Source organism: Lepus europaeus, chromosome 8 (assembly GCF_033115175.1).
Source record: "Lepus europaeus isolate LE1 chromosome 8, mLepTim1.pri, whole genome shotgun sequence".
NCBI lineage: Eukaryota > Metazoa > Chordata > Mammalia > Lagomorpha > Leporidae > Lepus > Lepus europaeus.
Genome location: NC_084834.1, coordinates 119,717,422 through 119,742,107, shown reverse-complemented (window position 1 = coordinate 119,742,107; position 24,686 = coordinate 119,717,422). Strand labels below are relative to the sequence as shown.

The 24,686-nt window shown below is 52.0% G+C and overlaps 1 protein-coding gene across 1 annotated transcript; it reads right to left on the bottom strand.

Annotated features, from left to right (window-relative positions):
* Window positions 1-475: 475 nt before the first annotated feature.
* On the bottom strand, window positions 476-24,473 carry NOA1 (nitric oxide associated 1). Its single transcript, XM_062198791.1, has 7 exons — window positions 23,429-24,473; window positions 22,651-22,815; window positions 21,826-22,031; window positions 18,393-18,524; window positions 16,486-16,602; window positions 4,108-4,225; window positions 476-3,826 (listed from the first exon to the last, which is right to left on the bottom strand). Exons 1-7 carry the CDS (start codon window positions 24,471-24,473, stop codon window positions 3,627-3,629), a joined length of 1,983 nt encoding a protein of 660 aa, XP_062054775.1. The 3' UTR covers window positions 476-3,626.
* Window positions 24,474-24,686: the final 213 nt, after the last annotated feature.

Here is a 24,686-nt window from a genome sequence, read left to right as displayed (position 1 = left end):
ATGGGTGCAGGGGCCCAAGTACAAGGGGCCTTCTGCTGCTGCTTTCCCAGGCACATCAGCAGGGAGCTGAATCAGGAGCAGAGCAGCCGGGACTTAAACTGTTGCTCCAACATGGGATGCCATCATTGGAGGCGGTCACTTATCTTGGTGCACCCGAACACCAGCCCCAATGTTGTATTTTTCTCATTCATCTTTTTGTAGGGAACCAGACCGGAGGAACCGTGCCCCTAAGATGGCGCCGACTCCCTGCTTCCGGGTTCTTCCTCATCTCAGGGAGTTCCCGCTCTTGCTCGCTCCTTCCCGCCTTAGATTTCCCGCTCTAGCTCGCTCCTTCCCGCCTTGCCACGAGATTGTCCTATCCCCGCGCTTCTAGCCTATCACCTGATTTGTGACGTGTATTGTGCATATAAACCCTTGCTACGCGGGTGTAAGGGAAGTTCCTGCCCAGAAGAGATCGAAGCTGGATCTCCTGCTTGCCGAGCAATAAAGGAACCCCGTGCAAAGTGTTCGGTCTCTGTCTCTTGCTGGACGAGGACGGCGCCGAGCATCTTTTTATTATGCATCTATCATCACTGTAAATATTTTTTATTATTTAGACTCATGAGTTGTTTGAAAATGTATTTTGATCAGGAACTTGTGTTATTTGCAACAACATGGATGAGCCTAGAGGATATTATGCTAAGTGAAGTAAGCCAGGCACAGAGATACAAAGACCAACGATTGCACTGACATGCAAGTAGAATCTGCAAAAGCAAAATTCCTAGCAGAGAGGAAGAATGATGGTTCCGGGGTGGGTGTGGTGTAGCAGGTTAAGCCACCACTTGTGGTGCTGGCATCCCATTTTGGAGTGCCAGTTTGCATCCTGGCTTCTCTGCTTTTTTTTTTTTTTTTTTTTAAAGATTTTATTTATTTACTTGAAAGAGTTACACAGAGAAAGAAGGCGAGGCAGAGAGAGAGAGAGAGAGATTGAGATCTTCCTTTTGCTGGTTCACTCTCCAGTTGGCCGCAGTGGCCGGAGTTGCGCCAATCCGAAGCCAGGAGCCAGGAGCTTCTTCCTGGTCTCCCACGCAGGTGCAGGGGCCCAAGGACTTGGGCCATCTTCTACTGCTTTCCCAGGCCACAGCAGAGAGCTGGATGTGCTTCTCATCTCTCTGCTTCGTATCCAGCTTCTTGCTAATGTGCCTGGGAGGTGGCAGATGATGGCTTAAGTACTAGGGCTCCTGGAACCCACGTGGGAGACTCAAGATAGTGTTTCAGGCTCCTGGCTTTGACCTGGCCCAGACCTGGCTATTGTGGCCATTTGCGGAGTGAATTATTAGGTGGAAGTTCTCTCTTTGTTGCTACCTGTCACTCTGCCTTTCAAATCAATCCTTAAATGTGTTTTTAAACTTGCAAAAAAAAATCAGAAATCAATGACTGATCAGTTTTAACTTTGGACACTGGCATCCTCTAGAGGTGTGTTTGAAGTATTGGGGGTACTTTTTGATTGTCCCGATGACTGAGGGGCAGGGGAAGTTGCTACTGGCATTGAGTGTCTGGAGACAGGACGCCAGGCATACTGAAGTGGCTTTATACGTGGACAATGACCTTCCCTGCCCTACCTTCAGTATTTCAAAACAGCATTGGGGCCTGGTGCTGTGGCACAGTGGGTTAATGCCCTGGCCTGAAGTTCCGGCATCCCATATGGGCCCTGGTTCTAGTCCCGGATGCTCCACTTCCAATCCAGCAGAGATGCTATGGCCTGGGAAAGCAGTAGAAGATGGCTCAAGACCTTCGGCCCCTGCACCCACGTGGGAGACCCAGAAGAAACTCCTGGCTCCTGGCTTTGGATCTGCGCAGCTCTGGCCGTCGCAGCCAACTGGGGAGTGAACCATCAGATGAAAGACCTCTCTCTCTGCCTCTCCTCTGTCTAACTCTGTCAAATAAATAAATAAATCTTAAAAAAAAAAACCACCCAGCATCTATGTGAAACCTGCACTTACCAGTTACAGCTTAACAAATTTCTCCTTTAGAGTCCCTGAGGACTTGGAAGGGGGTTAGGGAATGAGGTAAAAACAGGAGTTTGAAATACGTAGGGGCTCCCACCTGTTGGTTGGGAACATGGGGCTGTCTCTTCAGAAGTTCAGGGTGCTAACTGCATTCCAACAAAGTATTTATCTCAACAGTAGGATCTGGGGCTCGGAGTGCCAACTGCTCGCGTACACAGCTGTAGCAGTAGACTCATACAGGTGTAAAAAAGGCGAAGACTTGTGACTGATATGACGTCCTGCAAGTACACGTGGGCAGGTGTCAATAACAAAATGGTTACAGTGAGCTCTTGGTTGCACAGATCTCAGATGCCAGCCTGAAAGAGTAAGCTTGCCTAGACTTTCACCCGAGATTTTCGGGTACTTCAAATTGGAAATCCCTAACTCGCGCTCTAGCATCCATTGACTCCTTCTCCCCACACAACCCAAGGGGGTTCCCATTTCCTCTTTCAGTACCCAGCTTCCTTGGAGGGTAAGGCATTGACTGTTGTCCAGTGGATCAAGCAGAGGCGAGCAATGCCCAGCTCCCCCTTTTAAAGCAGGGAAGCTGCTTTGTGTACCCTTATCTACCCTCTTCACATTTGCTGGGAAGACAACTCGTGGAGATGGAAGCCACAGAATGTCCCCTCACAGCTGGACCCTTGGATGGCTGCGAGAACAGAGCCACCTACGCACTTACTGAAGCCAACACATTTAGGAGAAATTGATTTCCTGCCACTTGCTCGTAAGCCAATAGCTAAACTGCCCTGCTGGCTCCATAGAAAAGAGGACATCTGGTCTCAATAAAAACTTGAAATGTAGCAGGGTTCTTTTTTTATGTATGTTGAGTCACACGTACAGACTCTACAAGAACAACTTACATGGTCAGTACCTTACAAACAGGCATAGTTCTGAGTGGTTTTTATTATTTTTCAAAATTTATTCACTTACATGAGGTGACAGAGGAGCCATCTGCTGGTTCACCCCAAATGACTGCGATGGCTAAGGGTGGGTCAGATCAAAGTGGGGGCCCTAGAGCTCAGTCCAGTTCTCCCATGGGGGTGGGTACTTAAGCCATCACCTTCCATCTCCCAGGGTGCACACTGGTAGGGAGCTGGGACTGGAAGTGATCTGGGGCTCAGATCCAGGCACCTGTTAGGGGAAGCAGGCAACTCAAGTGTCATCTAGCTGCTGCTTCGCAGGCCCCCACTCTGAACAGTTGTAACAAGTCAAATATAAGGATCTTTAAAAAGGGTGGAGCAGCAGCAGGCTTGGCGATTTTATTATAGCTGTAATTAATACAATTTCATTGTATATTGTTTTTAAAGATTTATTTGAAAGGCAGAGAGAGAGAGAGAGAGAGAGAGAGAGAGAGGTCTTCCATCTGCTGGCTCACTCCCCAGATGGCCACAATGACCAGGGCTGGGCCAGGCTTTCCCAGGCACATTCCCGGGGAGCTAGATTGGAAGTGGAGTAGCTGGGACCTGAACTGGTGTTCCTATAGGATGCTGGCTCTGCAGGCGGTGGCTTAACTCACTACACCGCGGTGCCAGCCACATGACATACACTGTCAGGTTCAGTGAGTTAACACCCAACACAGACGAGGCCAGCTTCGCGTAGTTATTTGCTCTTCTTCTGCAGATTGCACACGAGCGAGGGTGGCTTCTTGGTTTTATAGGCCACGCTTCTTCTGATGCGCTCTCCTTTGACGTTCACGATATGTGGCAAGAGAGGGGGCCGGACTGTCAGAACTGTGCCTTGAGGCGTGTAGCCTCGGAGGTGCAGCGTGTCGTTAGGGTGAGGTGTCACTGCGACCCAACCTAGGCGGGCACAAGAAAGAACACAGTGCTGTGAGCGACCCCTTCCTAGAAGCAGCCAAGCCAAGCTCAGAATGCAGCACCCGAGGAGACCGCTGCTCTCTCATCCTGTTTTGTAAAAAGCACACAACACATTTGTCAAAGTACACGTTTTCAGGACAGGTTGTGTTTACGAATAAACTTGTAGTGCCTTGAAATCAGCCATCCTCATTTCTATCGCGGTATACTCGAAGTCCACACAGCTACCTCACTTGGTTTTTACAAAGCGCTCGGTCTACGCTTACCTGCAGAGGAAAACTTGATGTCTGCCACTGCTTCAGATCCAAGTCCTTCTTTTAAGGTAATGTCTTCACCAACCAGAGGGGGGAATTCCTTCATTCGCTCTTCTCCGCCCATCGGAACCTTCCAGCGAAAGAAAAAGATGTCCGGAAGTTCAAATTCAATCCCCAGGTAAACCACTGCTAATTCTGCACGGGCATTACAAATCACCCCAGGCTGAGGGCCACGAGACAGGCAAGGACACGCTGCAGCTTCAGTGACAGAGTCTTGTAGCTCCTCATAGTGCTGTACACGCCAAGGGTAAGGTTGGGCCATGAAGACAAGGACCCTGGCTCTTACTATGTGGCCAGGAAGATTTACCCACACTTCCTTCTAGCTCAAAGATCCCTGCAGGAGGGTACTTCAAAAAGTTCATGGAAACACGTTACCAAAAACTGCATGGATTCAAACACTGGAGTCAAATAAGCCTAGCTTTTATTTGTTATTATTTTTAAGATTCATTTATTTGAAAGGCAAGAGTTACAGAGGGAGGTAGAGACAGAGAGGTCAGTCTTCCATCTGCTGGTTCACTACCCAAATGGCCGCTATGACCCAGGCTGGGCCAGGCTGAAACCAGGAACTAGGAGCTTCTTCCAGGTCTCCCATGTGGGTGCAATGTGATGCTTTCCCTGGCCCATTAGTAGGGAGCTGGATTAGAAGTGGAGCAGATGGGACTCAAACCAGCACCCACATGGGATGCTGGTGCTGCAGGTAAGAGCTTTAACCTGCTGAGCCACAGCGCTGGCAGCCGAAGCCTATCTTTTAATTCCATTTTCCATGAACTTTTAAAAAAAAATATTTTAAAGAGAGAGATATCTTCTATCTGCTGGTTCACTCCCCATATGGCCAAAGTGGCCAGGGCTGAGCCAGACGGAAGCCAGGAGCTTCAACTAGGTCTCCCATGTGGGTGCAGGGACCCAAACACTTGGGCCATCTTCCACTGCGTTTCCCAGGCCATTAGTAGGGAGCTGGATCGGGAAGTGGAGCAGCCAGAACAGTGCCCATATGGGATGCCAGTGTTGCAGGTAGTGGTTTTATCCAATATGCCACAGTGCCGGTCCTTCCATGAAATTTTGGAAGTTACCCTTGGATAAGGGACAGGATTCAGCTCCTGTTTCCACGCTTTAGTAGTAACTGGTAGTCCCTTGTTTATGCATTCATTAATGACTCCCTCCTGTGTTTAGCAGGACTAGACAGATGTTCTCATCTGGTCCCTGTCTCCAAGAGATTGGAAGGGCAGATAACAGGAGTAGACAGAAGGTGAAAGGCGCAATGAGCGGCCTCTTCAAAATATGTGGTTGTGCAGGAAGCAAACAGGAATGCCGAGGCAGCGTAGGAGCTGTGCCTGGCCAGGGGCACAGGAGTCACTTATGAGAACGGTATCCTGGTCAGCACGTGCGCACACGCTGGGGCACAGAGGGACCGGGGGAGTGTGGTTTAACTCTCCGTGGTGTGTTCCTGTGTGCATGTGCTGAGGGTGGAGGAGCGATGAGACTGTGGGTAGCTAGACTCACTCAGCAAGGAACTATAAAGAGAGGGCATGGGGCCGGCGCCGTGGCTCAACGAGTTAATGCTCCACCTAGTGGCACAGGCACACCGGGTTCTAGTCCCAGTCGGGGCGCCGGATTCTGTGCCGGTTGCCTATTCCAGGTCAGCTCTCTGCTGTGGCCCGGGAGTGCAGAGGAGGATGGCCCAAGTGCTTGGGCCCCTGCACCCCGTGGGATACCAGGAGAAGCACCTGGCTCCTGCCTTTGGATCAGTGCGGTGCGCCGGCTGCGGCGGCTGTTGGAGGGTGAACCAACGGCACAAGGAAGACCTTCTGTCTCTCTCACTGTCCACTCTGCCTGTCAAAAAAAAAAAAAAAAAAAAAGAGAGAGAGAGAGAGAGAGGGGGCAGCTCAGAGCAGCATGCAAGCAGAGTAAAACGAGCTGCTTTACGGGCCAGGACCTCTCAGTAGGGTTTAAGCCTGACATCCTGTGCTGAGGAATTCTCTGTCCTGGGTGTCTCCAGACGTTAGCAGACGTCCCCCAGGGGAGGATGAGCAAGTGCTCGCGTGGCTGTGGAGGTCGATGTGGGGGTAGAGGCAAGGGCTGAGCGAGCAGGAGACAGGAAAAACTGAAGCTGAGGAACTACTGAGGGAGGTAATGAGGCAGAAGTGACTGTGATCTGGGAGAGGAGGCGGCAAACCAGGAGACACCAGGGTCCCGGAGAGCATGTGTCACACCCAGGCCTGGAACTGTTGCTTTGGCCAGCGCCAGCCACGTTCATGTGAAGGCAACCAGATGTGTGAGAGCAGAGCTCCCGAGGTTAGCGGGAGGACAGCCACGCCAGGCGGCCCCAGGGAGCGTCCCTTCCCGAGTCTCAAGCTGCGTGTCCACTTGTGTACTCTTGTTCCACCCACAAAGTGAACAGACCGAAGACGACAACCATAGTCTAAGTGTAGGAAAACTGGCAGAGCCCGCGCTCCTGCCTGCCTTCAGGTGCACGCTGAGCCTGCACCTTCTAGAAGGCTTTCATTCCCGTCTGGCTTTCTTAGGAAGTCCAGAGAGAAGGAAGTAGGCCGGTACTACAAAAAGGTCACAGAAAAACAGAATTTAAAGAAAGAACATATTTTGGTGCAAAAACAATTATGTGTGTTGTTTTTAAATGGAGATTTTTTTTTTAAAAGATTTATTTGAAAGGCAGAGAGACTCTTCCGTCCACTGGTTCACTCCCCAGATGGCTGAGATGTCTAGGGCTGGGCTAGGTCAAAGCCAGAAGCCTGGAGCTCCACCTGTGTCTCCCATGTGGGTGGCAGGGGCCCAAGCAGTTAGGCCATCTCCTGCTGCTTTCCCAGGAGCATTAGCAGGGAGCTGGAAGTGGAACAGCTGGGATTCGAACAATGACCTATATGAAAGGCCTGTGTTGCAGGCAGTAGCTTAACTCGCTGTGCCACAGTATTGGCCTGGCAAAAACAATTTTGAAATCCATACATAGCTTTTCCCATGAATTACGAAGAAAGTTTTTTGAGGCTGGTGCTGTGGTACAGTGGGTTAAGCTGTGTCCTGTGGTGTCAGCATCTCACATGTGCACTGGTTCGAGTCCCGGCTGCTCTACTTGTGATCCAGCTCCCCGACAATGCACTTGGGAAAGCAGTGGAAGGTGGTCCAAGTTTCTGGGCCCCTGCACCCATGTGGGAGACCCAAATGTGTAGGGAACCAGACCGGAGGAACCGTGCCCCTAAGATGGCGCCGACTCCCTGCTTCCGGGTTCTTCCTCATCTCAGGGAGTTCCCGCTCTTGCTCGCTCCTTCCCGCCTTAGATTTCCCGCTCTAGCTCGCTCCTTCCCGCCTTGCCACGAGATTGTCCTATCCCCGCGCTTCTAGCCTATCACCTGATTTGTGACGTGTATTGTGCATATAAACCCTTGCTACGCGGGTGTAAGGGAAGTTCCTGCCCAGAAGAGATCGAAGCTGGATCTCCTGCTTGCCGAGCAATAAAGGAACCCCGTGCAAAGTGTTCGGTCTCTGTCTCTTGCTGGACGAGGACGGCGCCGAGCAGCTGGTGGCCCGTACGGGGAGCTTCCTCTACGTTGCCCGGTAAGTAGAAGGTAAGCGAGGTCAGTCTTACCGTCTGGGCCCCGCGAGTGAGGTATATCTCGTGGTTGGAGGGTGGACGCACCCTAAGATAGCGGACGTGTTTCCCCGCTTTAAACTGAAAGAATAGCAGACTTGTTTCCCCGCTTTAAACTGAAAGAATAGCAGACTTGTTTCCCCGCTTTAAACTGAAAGAATAGCAGACTTGTTCCCCCGCTTTAAACTGAAAATAAGATAGCGGACGTGTCTTCCCGCTTTAAACTGAAAATGGGAAATTCATCTAGCCATTCAATGTTGCTTAATCCGTTAAAAGCATTATTGCGTAGCAAAGGGATTAAGGTTTCTAAGACCACACTTGTCAGGTTCCTTGGAAGTGTTGATTTCTTTGCGCCGTGGCTCACCCACGAGGGCCAAATAACTCTTGAGTCTTGGGAGAAATTAGGAAAGGATCTCCGGCGCACAGTTAACGATCCCCAGGAACCCGATATCGACCCCGTTGTTCTCCCCTTATGGGAACTACTGCGGGCGTGCCTCCAAGAGGAGAGGTCGGTGGGAGCGGACCGCCCGACTCTTACGGCGGTTCGCGAGGCTCTCGAGGAAGTTCGTTCTCAGAGCTCGGACGGCGCCCGGGACCTCATACAATTTAAGGACACGGGATGCCAGACTTCCTCACTGGCCTCAGGCTCCGAATGTGGCTCCGCCTCCTCTGAGTCTGAGGGGGAAGGGGACGGCGATCCTAAATCCCCGCCTCCTACGTATGCGCAGCTGCGGCAAAAGTTAAAAGATGCCTGTTTACGCCCTCTAGTGCCTACGGCTCCTCCTATCGATGTCGTGCCCGCCCATCAGATTAAAGACGCATCGCCTCCTACTGGCGGTCATGTAGGCGTGCCTCAGCCCCATCTAACACCCGTGCCGCCATGGCCATTAAACGTCCCAAATGTGCCACCTTTTTCAGGCAGACAGTTTCATCAACAAGCCTGGAAACAGTTGCGAACTGGCGCTCCCGCTGCCCCCGCTCAGGCTTACCCTGTTTTGGCTTTGGGCACGCGAGAGGCCCGGCACGAACCATTGGACATGACAGTATTAAAACAACTTAAGGCTGCGGTCCATGACTATGGACCCACAGCCCCATTCACATTGTCACTCCTTGAATCAGTCGGCCAGTCCATTTTAACACCTAGCGACTGGACCCAATTGGCTCGGGCCTGTTTAAGTCCAGGCGGCTTTCTTTTGTGGCAATCTATGAATACAGAGTGCTGTCATGACCAGGCAGATGAAAATGCTGAGGACGGCCACCCTACGTGGAATGCTGATATGCTTTTAGGGCGTGGACCTTATCAGGCTGACCAGACCCAATTCCCTAGACAAGTATACAGGCAAATTTCCAACTGTGCCCAACGTGCGTGGAGGCAGGCGTCCAATCCAAGTGACTCAGCTAGCCACCTCACCAAGATCGTTCAGGGCACGGCCGAACCCTTCGCTGATTTTGTCGCTCGCATACTTGAGGCTGCGTCGCGTATTTTCCCTTCCGAGGTTGACGTTCAGCCACTGGTCAAACAAATTATTTTTGAGCAGGCTAATAAAGAGTGCAAAAACATTCTTCGACAATATAGACATAAATCTCTGGACTCCTGGTTAAAATACTGCAGAGATACCGGTGGGCCACTTACTAATGCGGGCCTAGCTGCGATGCTGGCAAAAGTCAAAGAAAACAGTCCAAAATCTAAATCGACCCGACCCCCCATATCTTCAGGACTTTGCTTCCAATGTCATCAACCGGGTCACAGAAAACGCGATTGCCCCAATCTCAGCCATGGGTATTCCACGGCACAGCCTTCAGGCATAGAGCCTTGTCGCCGTTGCCGCAAGGGCCCTCATAGGGCAGAGGTATGCCGTTCTGCTTTCGATATCGATGGCAACCCACTTACAGGTAGCGCCCAGGGGCCAAAAAACGGCCAGAGGGGGCTCCCCAACCCAGCGAGGAGCCCCCAAAATCAAATCTACTCTCAGGTTCCACCTCCCGTGTCTGCGCTACACCCAGTGCACCCTCAGCCCGTGCCACTCACGGGTCCGCAGGCCTGGACCTCCGCGCCACCTCCCCTCTCCTCTTAACTCCGGAGATGGGGGTACAATTAGTGGAGAGCGACTGCTCCGGTCCTCTGCCCCCGGATTCGGTTGGATTAGTGTTGGGTCGGTCCTCCGCCGCCCTCCGAGGGCTAGCTGTGATCCCCGGGGTAGTTGACTCTGATTTCACTGGTAAAGTAAAGATCATGGTTCAGGCCCCTCAGGGACCTTTAGTAATCAATCCTGGAGACCGTATCGCACAAATGTTATTGCTGCCCAGTCTTCACTCTTTAATCCCAGCTAAAAACCACGTTCGCGGCGCTGGTAACTTTGGGTCCTCTGGCATTAATTTTACCGGCTTACATATGCTTTTAAATGAACGTCCCACTTTAGTGTTGCAGATTAATGGCAAGGACATTAAGGGACTTTTAGACACAGGAGCCGACAAATCCATTATAGCAACAAAGGACTGGCCTAGTACATGGCCTACAAATGTGGCGGAACAAACCTTGCAAGGACTTGGTTTTGCTCATTTCCCAAAAATCAGTGCAGCCTTGTTGTCATGGCAGGATAGCGAGGGTCATAGAGGACAGTTTTCTCCATTCATTTTACCTCTACCCATTTCCCTTTGGGGGAGAGACGTCCTGGCCGAAATGGATGTTGCTTTGGTCACCACTTCCCCTGCAGTACGATCTATGCTACAAAATATGGGTTACGTCCCAGGCAAGGGACTCGGTGTCCAGCTCCAGGGCCACCCTTCCCCCATTGAACCAAAACAAAGACCAAGTAAAGTTGGCCTGGGTTTTTCCTAGGGGTCACTGTTTCGCCTCCTAAACCAGTGGAGCCTTTACCCATCTCGTGGCTAACGGACGTACCCTTCTGGGTTCCACAGTGGCCCCTATCTCAGGAGAAACTGGAGGCAGTCAACACTCTGGTCTTGGAGCAGGTCAACGCTGGTCATTTGATCCCATCCACCTCTCCATGGAATACGCCTATTTTTGCCATCCGCAAAAATTAGGTCAATGGAGACTCTTACATGATCTTAGGGCAGTCAACGCACAGATGCAGCCTATGGGCCCTGTGCAACGTGGTCTTCCTCTGCTTTCGGCACTTCCCAACCAATGGCCTGTTATTGTAATAGATCTTAAGGATTGTTTCTTTTCCATTCCATTGGACAAAAAGGATACCCCACGTTTTGCTTTTACTGTCCCCACCCAGAACCAGGAACAACCGGACAAGCGTTGGGAGTGGACAGTCTTGCCTCAGGGTATGACTAATAGCCCCACCATGTGTCAAGTCTATGTAGCCCAAGTACTAAAACCTCTTAGAGACCGATATTCCGACTGCAGGTGCCTACATTATATGGACGACCTACTGTGTGCAGCCCCCACAGCAGAGAGGCTCCTGGCCTTATACAGTACACTCCAACAAGTGCTGGAAGGGGCAGGGCTGCATATTGCACCTAATAAGGTGCAATTGTCGTCTGTAGTTTCTTATCTTGGGGCTATAGTCGCCCCTACTCAAATTAGACCTCAAAAAATTCAAATAAAAATCAATGCTATCTCCACTCTAAATGACTTACAAAAACTTTTAGGGGATATCAATTGGATTAGGCACTACCTTAACATTCCTAATGCTGCATTGCAGCCCCTCTTTAATATACTTAAAGGAGACCCGGATCTTGCTTCCCCCCGAACCTTCACCTCTGAGGCCAAACAAGCACTGTCAATTGTCAACGATGCCCTTAGTAAAGCTGCCCTAAAACGTTGGGACCCTGCGGGAGACCTTACTCTTTGGGTCCTCGACACCCTTAAACAGCCCACCGCGGTCCTATGGCAGGATGGGCCTCTCCTCTGGATCCATCCCTCAATGTCATCTACTAGATCTATTAGTTACTATCCCGTGGCAGTGGCGGAGATAACTCTCCTAGCCATTCAGAGGGCTATCCAACATTTTGGACGCGAACCATCCACCATTGTTGTCCCCTATTCCATGGAACAGGTACGTGTGCTAATCGCTTGTACTGATGCTTGGGCGGTTTTAGTCTGCTCCACTTCCGCAACTATTACAAACAGAACACCCTCTGATCCTTTGCTAACCTTTGTTCAGTCTCACCCAGTTATTTTTCCAAAGTCCACATCCCAAAAGCCCTTACAGGGAGCCCCAGTAGTGTATACCGACGGTTCTAAAACAGGAGTCGGTGCATATGTTGTTTCAGGATCTGTGCCAAAAACATTCCAATTCGCTACTAACTCCCCCCAGGTAACTGAACTTCTTATAGTTAACCAAGTCTTCTCTGATTTCCCCGGACCTGTCAATATTGTGTCTGATTCACGCTATGTGGTTAATTCTGTGTCTATCCTTGAGGCCGCAGGACTAGTCAATTCTTCATCCTCCGTAGCGACAGTTTTCCTCACCCTGCAAAAATCTATTTGGAATCGGTCTGCTCCTTTCTTTATTACTCATATTAGAGCTCATTCTTCCTTACCTGGACCCATGACCACAGGCAATGCTATAGCTGATCAAGCCACACGCCCCATTTGGATACTCCAATTTTCTTCCCCAGAAGAGCAGGCTATCCAGTTTCATTCAGAGTTCCATGTAAACGCAAAAACCCTTGCCGCCAAATTCGGTCTTTCTCGTGCTGCCGCTCGCGATATTGTTCGCCATTGTGCCGCATGCCCTACTTTAACCCCTGTGCCTTCGGTGGGGGTTAATCCCCGAGGATTACTACCAGGACATATCTGGCAGATGGATGTCACCCACATATCCGAGTTTGGGACCTTAAAGTATGTTCATGTGTCAGTTGACACCTGTTCCCAAGTAATTTTTGCTTCTCTGGAGACGGGTGAGCGTACCACCCATGTCATTAATCACTGCCTTGCTGCATGGGCAGCCTGGGGCAAACCAAAAACTTTAAAAACAGATAATGGTCCTGCATACACAAGTAAATCATTCCAAGATTTCTGCACCCGTATGCAGGTACAACATAAAACTGGAATCCCTTATAACCCTCAGGGACAGGCCATAATTGAAAGGGCTCATCGAACCCTCAAGGCTTTTCTCTTAAAACAAAAGGAGGGAATTGCCACGGGCAAAACCCCTCGAATGCGCCTCTCCCTTGCACTGTTTACTATAAACTTTTTGAATTTGACAGATCATTCTATGTCCCCCGCTGAGAGACACATGTTAAAGGAGCCATCTTCACGAGGCTATGTCCGTTGGAAAGATGTCCTCACGGGAAAGTGGTACGGCCCGGATCCGGTATTATGCTGGAACCGAGGCGCGGTCTGTGTCTTCCCACAGGAATCTGGAAGAGAACCTCTCTGGATACCGGAAAGATTGGTCAGAAAAACAGCCCCGCCGCCACAAGATACACCTCTATCACCTACGGACGACATCTCCCCCGAGATAACCGAGATTACCACGCTCTCACAGGACGACAAATTGCAACAAAACAACGAGACGTGAGATGCACCCCTTCCGCTTCTTCATACTGGCAGCGGCTTTGCTCCCTGGCTCTTATGCGGGCTTTAACTCCAACCCCACTGCTTTACTGCAGAACGTAGGCAACCCTTGCGACTACAAGGGGGGGACCAGCAACACCGTACTGCAGCGTACTCACATCGCCACAGCTGATTGTGGGGACAAAACTGCATATCTGCCCCTCCAGGGGATCCCCGGCCTACCACGCGGCTACATATGTGTGCCCAAACCCCGCGTTTCTGATCCCCATAGCAAAAACCACTCCTGTCCTTGCTTGACCTTTCAAGAATCCATGCACAGCTCTTGCGATTCCTCATACTTCCAATGCACTTCTGGCGGTCAGTCGTACTATGCCACCCAGTTACAAAGTACTCGCAGGTCCTCTAGTCCTGACCATTTGCCACAGGTAGTCCATTCATCCCCCTACCTCTCAGCCCCCTGTGTTGGTACGCCTGGACAGTGGGCGTGCTGGCGCACTACGGCACCCGTGCATATCTCTGATGGCGGAGGCCCACAGGACCAGCTCCGCCACCAACAGCTAACAAAGCGATTAAAACCCTCGTCCCCCCATCCCTACTCACGCCTCACATATGGACAATGCCTCCATCAGGCACACACCTTCCTCGAGTTGTCTTGTTCCCCCTCTCATTCATTGGGCTGTATCACCCATCCCTGACGGGGAGCGAAAACTGGGTATGCGAGACCAAAGGTACTGCAGCAGGAGTCCACCCGGGGGTTCCGGGGGTCCTGGGAGAGCATATGCATATGCATGCAGGTTCAATTCCCAGCCTGCCCCAGCAAAAGGGAATAAAAACTGATCCCTAACGGAGACATCAGGGGTTGTGGCCAGGCCCTTGAAGTTCCGTAACTAACGGATCACAAGCACGCTGGGTATGCACCTCTACTCTCTGCCTAGTAAATATTCTCCCGGCCCTCATGAGCCAGGGCCGTCGGGGATGTGATTTGTGCAAAAACAAAAGGAGGGAGATGTAGGGAACCAGACCGGAGGAACCGTGCCCCTAAGATGGCGCCGACTCCCTGCTTCCGGGTTCTTCCTCATCTCAGGGAGTTCCCGCTCTTGCTCGCTCCTTCCCGCCTTAGATTTCCCGCTCTAGCTCGCTCCTTCCCGCCTTGCCACGAGATTGTCCTATCCCCGCGCTTCTAGCCTATCACCTGATTTGTGACGTGTATTGTGCATATAAACCCTTGCTACGCGGGTGTAAGGGAAGTTCCTGCCCAGAAGAGATCGAAGCTGGATCTCCTGCTTGCCGAGCAATAAAGGAACCCCGTGCAAAGTGTTCGGTCTCTGTCTCTTGCTGGACGAGGACGGCGCCGAGCACAAATGAAGCTCCTGGTTCCTGGCTTTAGCCCTACCTGTTGTAGCCACTTGGAGAGTGAACCTGTAGATGGAAGCTCTCTCTCCCCTCTAACTCTTTCAAATAAATAAATACATCTTAAAAGAATTTTTTTTTTTTGAAAAAGATTTGATAGGCAGAGCATGGAGGACTGATTTCCCATCCACTGGTTCACTCCTCAAATGGCCATGACAGCCAGGCCTAGGCCAGGCTGAAGCCAGGAGCCAAGAACTCCATCTGGGCCTCCTACATGGGTGGTAGGGGCCCAAATACTTGAGCCACCACCTGCTGCCTTCCCAGGGGCATTAGTGGGAAGCTGGATTGGGAATGGAGCAGCCTGGAAACGAGCTGGCACTCTGATATATGATGCTGGTGTTGCAAGCAGCAGCTTAACCCATGGTGCCACGATTTCTTTTTTTTTGGCACCAAAATAAACTCAAGCTTTTAATTCCATTTCCTCAAACTTAAAGAATTATTTGTTTTATTTATTTGAGAGCTAGAGATTTCCCATCTACTGGTTTACTCCCTAAATACCTGCCCAACAGCCAAGGCTGGGAAGCCAGCTCCCAGAAAAACTGTGTCTCTCACGTGGGCGGCAGTGACAAGCACATGAGCCATCACCTGCTCTGCCTCCCGGGTACAGGTTAGCAGGAAGCTGGAGCTGGAAGTGGAACGGGGACTCGGACCCAGGTCCCCTGGTACAGGATGTGGGTGTCCGAGCCGCATCTTCACTGTTGTGAACACCTACCCCTCCATGCACTTCTTGAAACTTGCTCGTATCTACTTTAAATCAGGTCTGTGTTGTTAACGTTTGAAGGGTGCACATTTTGTGACATACCTCCATCGCGTGAGCATTAACACGCCACTGCTGTGCTGCATGCGCCCAGTATTTTTGCGAGATGCTTTCCTTATCTCCACCATCCTCATCCTCACCACCACCACAAATGCCATCATTGTTAACAGATGCTGCCTATCACTGCATCCTCTCCACAACCTCACCAGCTTGGTACAGCAGAGACCAGGGAAATCTGCTGAAAGTCACACATTTGTGTTAAGTGGTGGAGTGGAATAGGCCCTGCACCCAGGTGGTCTGCTCCAACTATCTCAGCCAACGTGCACTACCCATCGTTCAACAGTGTGGATGGCCGTCTTCTCCAAGAGCCGAGTCAGCCAGCCTTTGGTAAACATTACAGTAGGGACAATTTCAGCTGCATGATAAGGGCCAAAGAGGGATGGCAACACAGAAGCAATGAGCGGGACACTCAAGATTTTGTTTTGTCCCAGGATGACGCAGTTTTCCCACATCTACAGGTCAAAGGAAGGTGGTGGCAGAGCAGCAGGGAAGAGGTAGGAAAACCTGTAGACTGAGTGTTTGGGATTAAGAACCCAAGGCATCTTCCCACTCAGACCAGGGCTTACTCCCTGCTGACGGCGTGGACCAGCATCTCTGCTGTGTGCCACAGGCTGCCCAGCATCTGCTGGGGCCTCCGCCCAGTAGATGCCAGTCAACTCTCTGGCTGTGACAAAACCTCTAACTTCTGTTCATTCAGCACTGTCTAACCCAAGTTTCTCCAAGGATGCCACTACTGGGCACTGGGAATGCGGCTAGAACCACTCTTCAGATTTTATTTAACTGATGACTTTAAATTTAGACAGCCACACGTGGCTGGGGCTACCATGCTGGACGGCTAGCGCAGAGAAACGCAGCCCTGTGGCTAGTCCACACCAGTCCCTTTCATTAAAGGCCCATGGTGCTTTCCAGCCAGGATCCTCAGAGGTAGCGAGGGCAGAGCTGGCTGACGGCTCACAGGCGGTTTTGTTCGACACAGGTCTTCTCGGCAGAACGACGGGCCCTCAGCCTTACCTGCAGTAACGTGTGTCCCGCATGCTTCTGATACAGAGCATCTGCCCTGTCCAAGTAAGTGACGTGCACAGGGAGCAAGTTGGAAGCCACGACGGTAAACCAAGCTGACTCCTTTCCCTGAAGAAAGGAATGAGGAATCTTATACAGTGAGAAAAGCTGGAAAACCTGCACAGCTCGGTGTACAATTCATTCACAGAAGCATAAACGAAACACCAAAGTTATAGTCAGATTATATTAATGCCAGAATAAAACAAAAAGGCACAATATGGCAGCAGTGCATTTTAACAAGTCCCGTACAATGCTGACTTCTACAGACCTGTTGATAATATTAAAAAATCACTGTCAAAAACAGAGGAAAGCGGTCTGCTTCAACAGTTCCTGTGCACAGTTAGGTTTAGATTATACGAATAATCCACACTGCGGGTGGCAGTTAGCCACTTGCAGTGCCTGCATCCCATACTAAGAGTGCCTGGGTTCAGAACCCAGCTCCACTTTCCATTCCAGCTTCCCGCTAATGCAGGTGGTTCTCTGCCATCCACGGAGGAGCTCCAGATGGACTTCCTAGCTCCTTGGCTTTGGCCTGGCTTATCCCTGCCTACTGCAGACATTTGGGGAATGACCCAGTGGATGGGAAATCTTTCTCTGCCTTTCAAATAATAACAATAACAAATACCAGCACTCTATGGGCTTTGCTTCAAATAAATAAATAAATAAATCTTTAAAAAAAAAAATCGTGGAAGAATGGAATTGAAAGGTGTTAATTTTGGTGTAAGAATATTTTGAAACACGGGGCCGACACTGTGGTACAGCAGGCTAAGACACTGCTTTTAACACCAGCATCCAAGATTGGGGTGCCACCTTGAGTCCCAGCTGCTCCACTTCCAATCCAGCACCCTGCTGCATCGGAAGGCACCAGGAGACTAGGGTGGCCTGGATCAGCCTTGGCGATTGCAGCCATTTGGGAGTTGAACCAGCAGATGGAATCTCTCTCCCTCCCTCTGCCTTTCAAATAAAAAGTAAATGTGATCTTCAAGAAGTTAGTGGAACTGTGCTTATGAAAAAATTGTGCAAGGATCTCAAAACTCTTTGGCACCAGAATTAACTTTTTTTTTTTTTTTTTTGACAGGCAGAGTGGACAGTGAGAGAGACAGAGAGAAAAGTCTTCCTTGTGCCGTTGGATCACCCTCTAATGGCCGCCGCAGCCAGGGCACTGCGACCGGTGCACCACGCTGATCTGAAGCCAGGAGCCAGTTGCTTCTCCTGGTCTCCCATGGGGTGCAGGGCCCAAGCACTTGGGCCATCCTCCACTGCACTCCCGGGCCACAGCAGAGAGCTGGCCTGGAAGAGGGGCAACCGGGACAGAATCCGGTGCCCTGACCGGGACTAGAACCCGGTATGCTGGCGTCGCAGGTGGAGGATTAGCCTAGTGAGCCGTGGCGCTGGCCAAGAATCAACTTGCTTTTTTTTTTTTTTTTTTTTTTTTGACAGGCAGAGTGGATAGTGAGAGAGACAGAGAGAAAGGTCTTCCTTTTTGCCGTTGGTTCACCCTCCAATGGCCGCTGCGGCCGGCGCATCTCGCTGATCCAAAGCCAGGAGCCAGGTGCTTCTCCTGGTCTCCCATGCGGGTGCAGGGCCCAAGCACTTGGGCCATCCTCCACTGCCTTCCTGGGCCATAGCAGAGAGCTGGCCTGGAAGAGGGGCAACCAGGATAGAATCCGGCACCCCAACCGGGACTAGAACCCGGTGTGCCGGCGCCACAAGGCGGAGGATTAGCCTGTTAAGCCACGGCGCCAGCCTCAACTTGCTTTTTAATCACATTTTCCCAGACTTTTAAGCGCCCTCATATGTGTTTCCTTAAAGTGAATCCCAATATTTACTCATTTTTTAATGGCACAGCTGTTTCTTACCTGCAGGAAATCTAATCGGCCTACAGCACCCAAAAAGAGGACCATCCCTGGCTTAAGCACAAAGGTTCTCGGGATAATGGACTGTGTCGGCAAAACAATATTTACTTCTTTTTCTGTCAGAAGATTTAAAATCTGTAAAGCAAAAAAATAATTTTAAGAAAATTATTTTTACTGAAAATACAATATATAGTGATTTACCTGTTAAGATAAAGAGATGAAAACAATAGTCTAGAATTTATATTACATGTGATCCTCTGTCTAAATTAATCTCAGGGGTCTAAATTAATCTCATTTGGGGTGGTGGCTCAGCTGCCACTTGGGACATCTGTATCCCATCCTGAAGTGGCTGGTTCAAGTCCCAACTGTTCTGCTTCCGATGAGCTTCTTACTAATGTACAAGGAGCAGGTGATGGCTTCAGCGTGGGCCCTGCCACAGTGTGGGAGGACCCAGGCTGAGTTCCAAACTCCTGGCATGGGCCTGGTCCAGTCCTCCCTATTGTAGATTTGGGGGAATGAACCAGCAGACGGAAGACTTCTGTCTTTCAAATAAGATGAAAATAGATAAATCTTCTGGCTTCTAAGGATGAAGAAGAGTTTCTGAAGGACTGGAGAAAACAGCAATGGGAAGACAGGACGTGCAAGATTCAGGTAAGATTTAAGGAATCAAACTCTGGTTAAAAGTAGATAAAAAACTGCAAATTTGGTTCCTAAAAGCCTAACAAGGGGCGGGTGTTTGGCACAGTGGTTAAGACACCTGCACTCCATATAGAATGCCGGGGTCCTGTCCCGGCCCTGCTCCGACGGATTCCAGCTCCCTGCTAACGCACACCCTGGGAAGCAGCAGTGATGGCTCCCATGCTCGGTCCTTGCCACCCAGGTGGAAGACCCGGATTGAGTTCTCAGCTCTCAGCTTCGGCCGGCCCAGGCCTGGCTATCAAGGGCATTTGGGGACTGAACCAGTCAATGGAAGACTGCTCTGTGCGCCTTTCAAATAAATAAATCATTTAGAAAACATTGAGGAAACAAAAAATATGATATAGAGAGAAGCTTATAAGAAAATAAATACGGCGGCTATAAATTTTTCTCATTATTTGTTTGAAAAGGCACTGTGTAAGCCACTTGCAGCAACAAAACTTTTCTACTCCAGAGTTCTTTGTGAGAACAGCTTGAGAAATGGTGGTTTACGTCATCAAATGCATGTAAAGTTTGTCTGTAAACTGATCCAGAAATAAACTGCCAGTGCGGAATGGTTTTATATCTAAAAACTTGAAGCTATCATTCTGTTGGCTAGAATATGTTGCAAAAGATTTCTCAACAGGCCCTTTTAAAAAACTTATTTGAGAGGCAGAGAGACAGAGAAATGCCTTCCAGACAGTGTTCACTTCCCAGATGGCTGCAACAGCTGGAGCTGTGCTGATCCAAAGCCAGGAGCCAGGAGTCTCCTCTGGATCTCCCACGCGGGTGCAGGGGCCCAAGACTTGGGTCATCTTCTACTGCTTTCCTAGGCCATAGCAGAGAGCTGGATCAGAAGAGGTGCAACCGGGACAGGAACCGGCGCCCATATGGGATGCCAGCGCTGTAGGTGGAGGCTTAGCCTACTGCGCCACAGCACTGGGGCCCCCAGCAAGGTTAGTGACTAAAGCAACTGCTATGCCTGGTCTAACAGTTGGAAAGGGAAGGAGGAGCTGGCACTGAAGCGATGGGTATCATGAAGCAGCAGTCCAGGTACTTACTGCTGGGGAACAAGAGACTGAGCCAGAGGTGTGCTTCCAGGAGGGAAACCATGCAGAAAGAAAGAGTCTGCAGCACTGTATAACACGGGGCACGAAAAAATGCATCTGACAGTGAAACTGGAAGTGACTCTGGCGAGGCAAAGGCAAGAAAAGTACCTAAGAAACCTGTGCCGTTTCACAGGGAGATACGGACGTCATGAGGAGACCGGCGACTGCTCAGGCACCAGCTGCAGAGCAAGCGGTGGATGGACAGTGTGAGAGCCTAGCGTGGCCGCACACCTGAGTCCATCAATGACTTGGACAGAGAACAAAACTACAAGACCAAAAGCTGTGAGACTGAACGAACACGTAAGAGTCAGGTATGGGGTGAGATTAACAAGATAAAAATTCGAGTGACCCGTGAGATCCTGCAAATGTCCTAAAAATAAATAAATAAAATTTAAAATAAATTAAAGTGTGGGCCTGGGGGCTGGTGATGTGGTGTAGCAGGTTAAGCCTCTGCCTACAGCACCAGAATCCCATATGGCCTGGGGTTCAAGTCCCAGCTGCTCCTCTTCCGATCCAGCTCTCTGCTAATGGCCTGGGAAAGCAGTGGAACATGGTCCAAGTCCTTGGGCCTCTGAATCCACATGGGAGACCTGGAAGAAGCTCCTGGCTTCAGATTGGCTCTGGCCGTTGTGGCCATTTGGGGAGTGAACCAGTGGATGGAAGACCTCTCTCTTTGTAACTCTACCTCTCAAATAAATAAAATCTAAAAAAAAAAAACCCAATTCTATGGCGAGCCTGTGCTGATGAGCTGTCTGTCTTATGTTCTGATTATGTCACTGGACCTCAATGTTTGTTGGATGAAATAATGAAAGAGAAGAAGAGGCAGGGACACAGGAGGAGAGAGAGTTACTTCCAAGTATTTCCAGGTCTAGGGAAGTTGGTGCATGTAGCCCCAAGGACCAGGGGTACAAGTTACTGGGCGATGGCTCAGCTCAGCCTGAAGAGCAGTGGTTACCTGGGGAGCTGAGGGGACACTGCTCCTGCTCCCAGTGAGTGAGTCCTGCCTTCGTTCCAGCCGGATGGCCTTACGAGGGCTACAACGTGCATGGAACTCAGGCAGGGACGAGTGGGCTGCACTGCAGTGGTATCTGTCGGCCTCAACAGCTACGAGTCTGTATATTCTGTGCAGCAACACAAGTGGGCTGTCAGCAACGAGGTCCCAGCGAAGGGAGGACTTGAGCACAGATTCCTCCCTGACCTGCTTCTACCAGTGAATCAGCACTGAATCTCAGGTGCAAGTGTCTCTCTCCTCCTGCTCTCTGCCCGAAACACAGTGCCTGTGCTAATGGAAGTAAACGTGGGGGCCAGGGCTGTGGGGTAGCTGGTAAAGCTGCCGCCTGTGATGCGGGCATCCCTAATGGGTGCCGGTTTGAGTCCCAGCTGCTCCATTTCCGATCCAGCTCCCTGCTGATGTCCCTGAGAAGGCAGCAGAGGATGGCAGAGGATGGCCCAAGTGCTTGGGCTCTGAATCCAGAGACCCAGAGGAAGCTTCTGGCTGCTAGCTTCAGACCGGCCCAGCTCTGGCTGTTGCGGCCATCTGGGGCGTGAACCAGCACACGGAGGATCTCTCTCTGTGTCTGTAACTCTGCCTTTCAAATAAGTAAATGTCAAAATAAAAAAAAAAGTGTAGATAGAAGAGACCAGATACATACACAATTTTCTTTTGAAATCCCAGGGGTGTCATAGAACCAGTGGGCATCTTTCACGTCCTGTGGAGTCAATTCCACTCGCTTGGTGGGTTTGTCTGGAGTCGGCACAGGTTCATTTTCCATGTCAAAGGCCAGTGAATCCGCATCAAACTCAAAGGCAGCTTCATCCTTCTGTTCCTTTGAATACAAGAATGTTCTTCCAACTCTTCCTAGAACACATGATACCGAGGTCATCAGTCAGTCCTTCAATGCTTTTGACTCCAGACAACTTACTAAGGCTTAATTTGGTGTACAGAAGTGAGACGAGGTCTCTCTGCTTTGTAGGAACAAATTAAAAGCAAACTTACTAATTCTATTTGGAAAACAGAGAAATCATCTACCTGCTGATTCACTTCCTAAATGAACACAACAGCCAAGGCTGGGCCAGATGGAAGCGCGGCAGCCAAGCCAGCAACTCAGGCTGGGTCTCCCATGAGGGTGGCAGGGACCCAAATACCCAAGACATCACCTGCTGCCTCCCAGGAAGCCGGAGTGCGAGCTTGCACACAGGAGTTGGACACAGGCACTCTGATAGGGGACATGGCCATCGTAACTACTGCATCAAACGCCTGTCCCCAGGCCAACCTAACTTGAAGCTGCTGCATGGCGTCACCAATGTTCACATGTATTGGTCTGGGATTCCAGCGGAAGCAGCTTTGCCTCTAAGGAGACTGAGCAAGGCAGTCTTTCCCCCACAGCAAGTGGCTGGCCCCAGACCCTGAATTTCGGGGAGCCCAACGAAGAATTCCAGCGTGGAACCAACAAGGGCTTTCCCCACAGGATGCGTACCCACTACATATCCGCGTCTTTTCAGGAGCCGAAGCCGACTCTGTTCCTGCTCACTGAGCTCTTCTTCAGCTTTGGCCATGTCCTCTTTAAGTCTTTTTTGTCTTTCAAACATTCTGTAAGGAGTTGGGTTGCAGATAGGGAACTTGAGAAGGTTTAACGTAGTACCTGAAACACAGGAAAGGAACGAACGCTTTTGAAGATACACACTGTTTTGGGGTACGGTGCTTTCCCTCACGCAACCTCCATGCTAGCCCCCTAGAAATTATTCCCACTTTACGGTGGAGTTGTCAATAAGCTGAGATTGGCTCACAATTTTAACCAGGACTTGAATCCAAAATCCGTGTGCCTGTCTGATTGCTGTTCTCTCACAACATCACCAGGTAAAAAAGCAACTGCAAGGCAGAAGACCAGCTCACTAGACAAGGGTGAAGTCTGGCTTCAAGGGAACAGACAGGGTTGTCGCAGTCCGCCCTGCCAAGCTCAACACAAACAGGGTCACAGACAGAGGGACCCATATGCCATTAACGCAAGTTCCTTACAAAGTCACCAACCGCCCTTTCTTCCCCACGCACACTCTGCACTACGGGTTATTCACGTGTTGTGCGTGGAGCACCTGCTGGCCTCACGCCGGAGTCAAACCCAGGGGCAAGGGCACCGCCAGAGCGCAGGGGCTTCGGCTCTGTTCCAGACACTCGGCCGCCCGGCCAGGGAGGAGCGAGACCCCCGCAGGGCTGCAAGGCTCCAGGGAAGGCACCGCGCGTCCGCTTCTCGCACTCACCCGGCCACGGCGAGATGGTGGCCTTGTCGATGGCCTCGGCGCCCTTGGCGGTGCAGTAGTCGGACTCCAGCAGCGTGTTGAACAGCGTGGACTTGCCGGCGTTGGTGGCGCCCACCAGGTAGACGTCGCCGCGGTAGCGCCAGGCGCGCTGCAGCGCCGAGATCAGCTCCTCCACCCCGTAGCCGGTCTTGGCGCTGACCAGCCGCACGTCCCTGACCACCGTGCGGGGCGCGCTCTGCTCCGCGTCCCCGCCGGGCTGCGGCCCTCGGTGGCCCGGCGCCGGCAGCAGCCCCGCGCGCACGCACTCGTCCCACAGCCGCTGGCGGAGCCGCCGCCGGTAGTCAGGCGCGTCCTGCGGCAGCAGGTCCACCTTGTTCCCCAGCACGATCAGCTGCTTGGGGCCCACCAGCGCGGGGAGGTCGCGCAGCAGCGGGTCGGGCAGGTCCAGCAGGTCCAGCAGGTAGAGCACCAGCGCGGGCCCGGGCCGCCGCAGCGCCGCGCTCACCTGCTGCAGGTACTGCCCGCGGCTCACGCGCAGCCGCAGGGCGCGCCGGTGGTGCACCAGCAGCCAGCAGCGCTGGCACACGGCGCGCGCCAGCTGGCCGGCCTGCGCGGCGCGGGCGAACCTCTCGCTGGGCAGGAAGCCGGGCGCGCCGGGGTCCCGGCAGTGCAGCTCCGCCCCGCAGCCCGAGCAGGGCAGGCCGCTGGGCGGCACCGCCGGGTCCGGGCGCGCGCGGAGGTCGGCCCGCGCCCGCCGCCGCTCCTCCCGGCGCCGCTCCTGCTCCCGCTCGGGCTCCCGCAGCTCCCACAGCAGCTGCTCAGGCGTCGGCGGGGGCTCCGGCTCCGGGGTGTACTCGGGGAACTGGAAGCGCTCCTCTGCGTCGTCCGCGGGCGCGGCGGGGCCTTGGGGGAGCGCCCGTCGCAGGCCCGCCGGGGGCTGGGGGCCGGCGGCGGCCGCGCATCCCGTCCGCAGCAGCCGCCCCGCAGGCGCGGACCACCGCACCACCGGGCACAGCAGCCTCCGGGCCAGGCGTGCGGGCAGCATGGGGACCGCGGCCCCGCGCGAGGGGGCGGAGCCACCACCGAGCACGCGCAGTGGGCCCCAGGCGCCCGACTGCCCCAACCCCGGAGGTGCCGCTTCCCCGCCCCCACGTGATCCCGCGAGTTATCGCGATGAAAGCGCCAAGACGCTCTGGCGTAGCGGGAAAGCCGCCGCCTGCCGTGTCAGCCTCCCACGTGGGCGCAGGTTCGAGGCCCA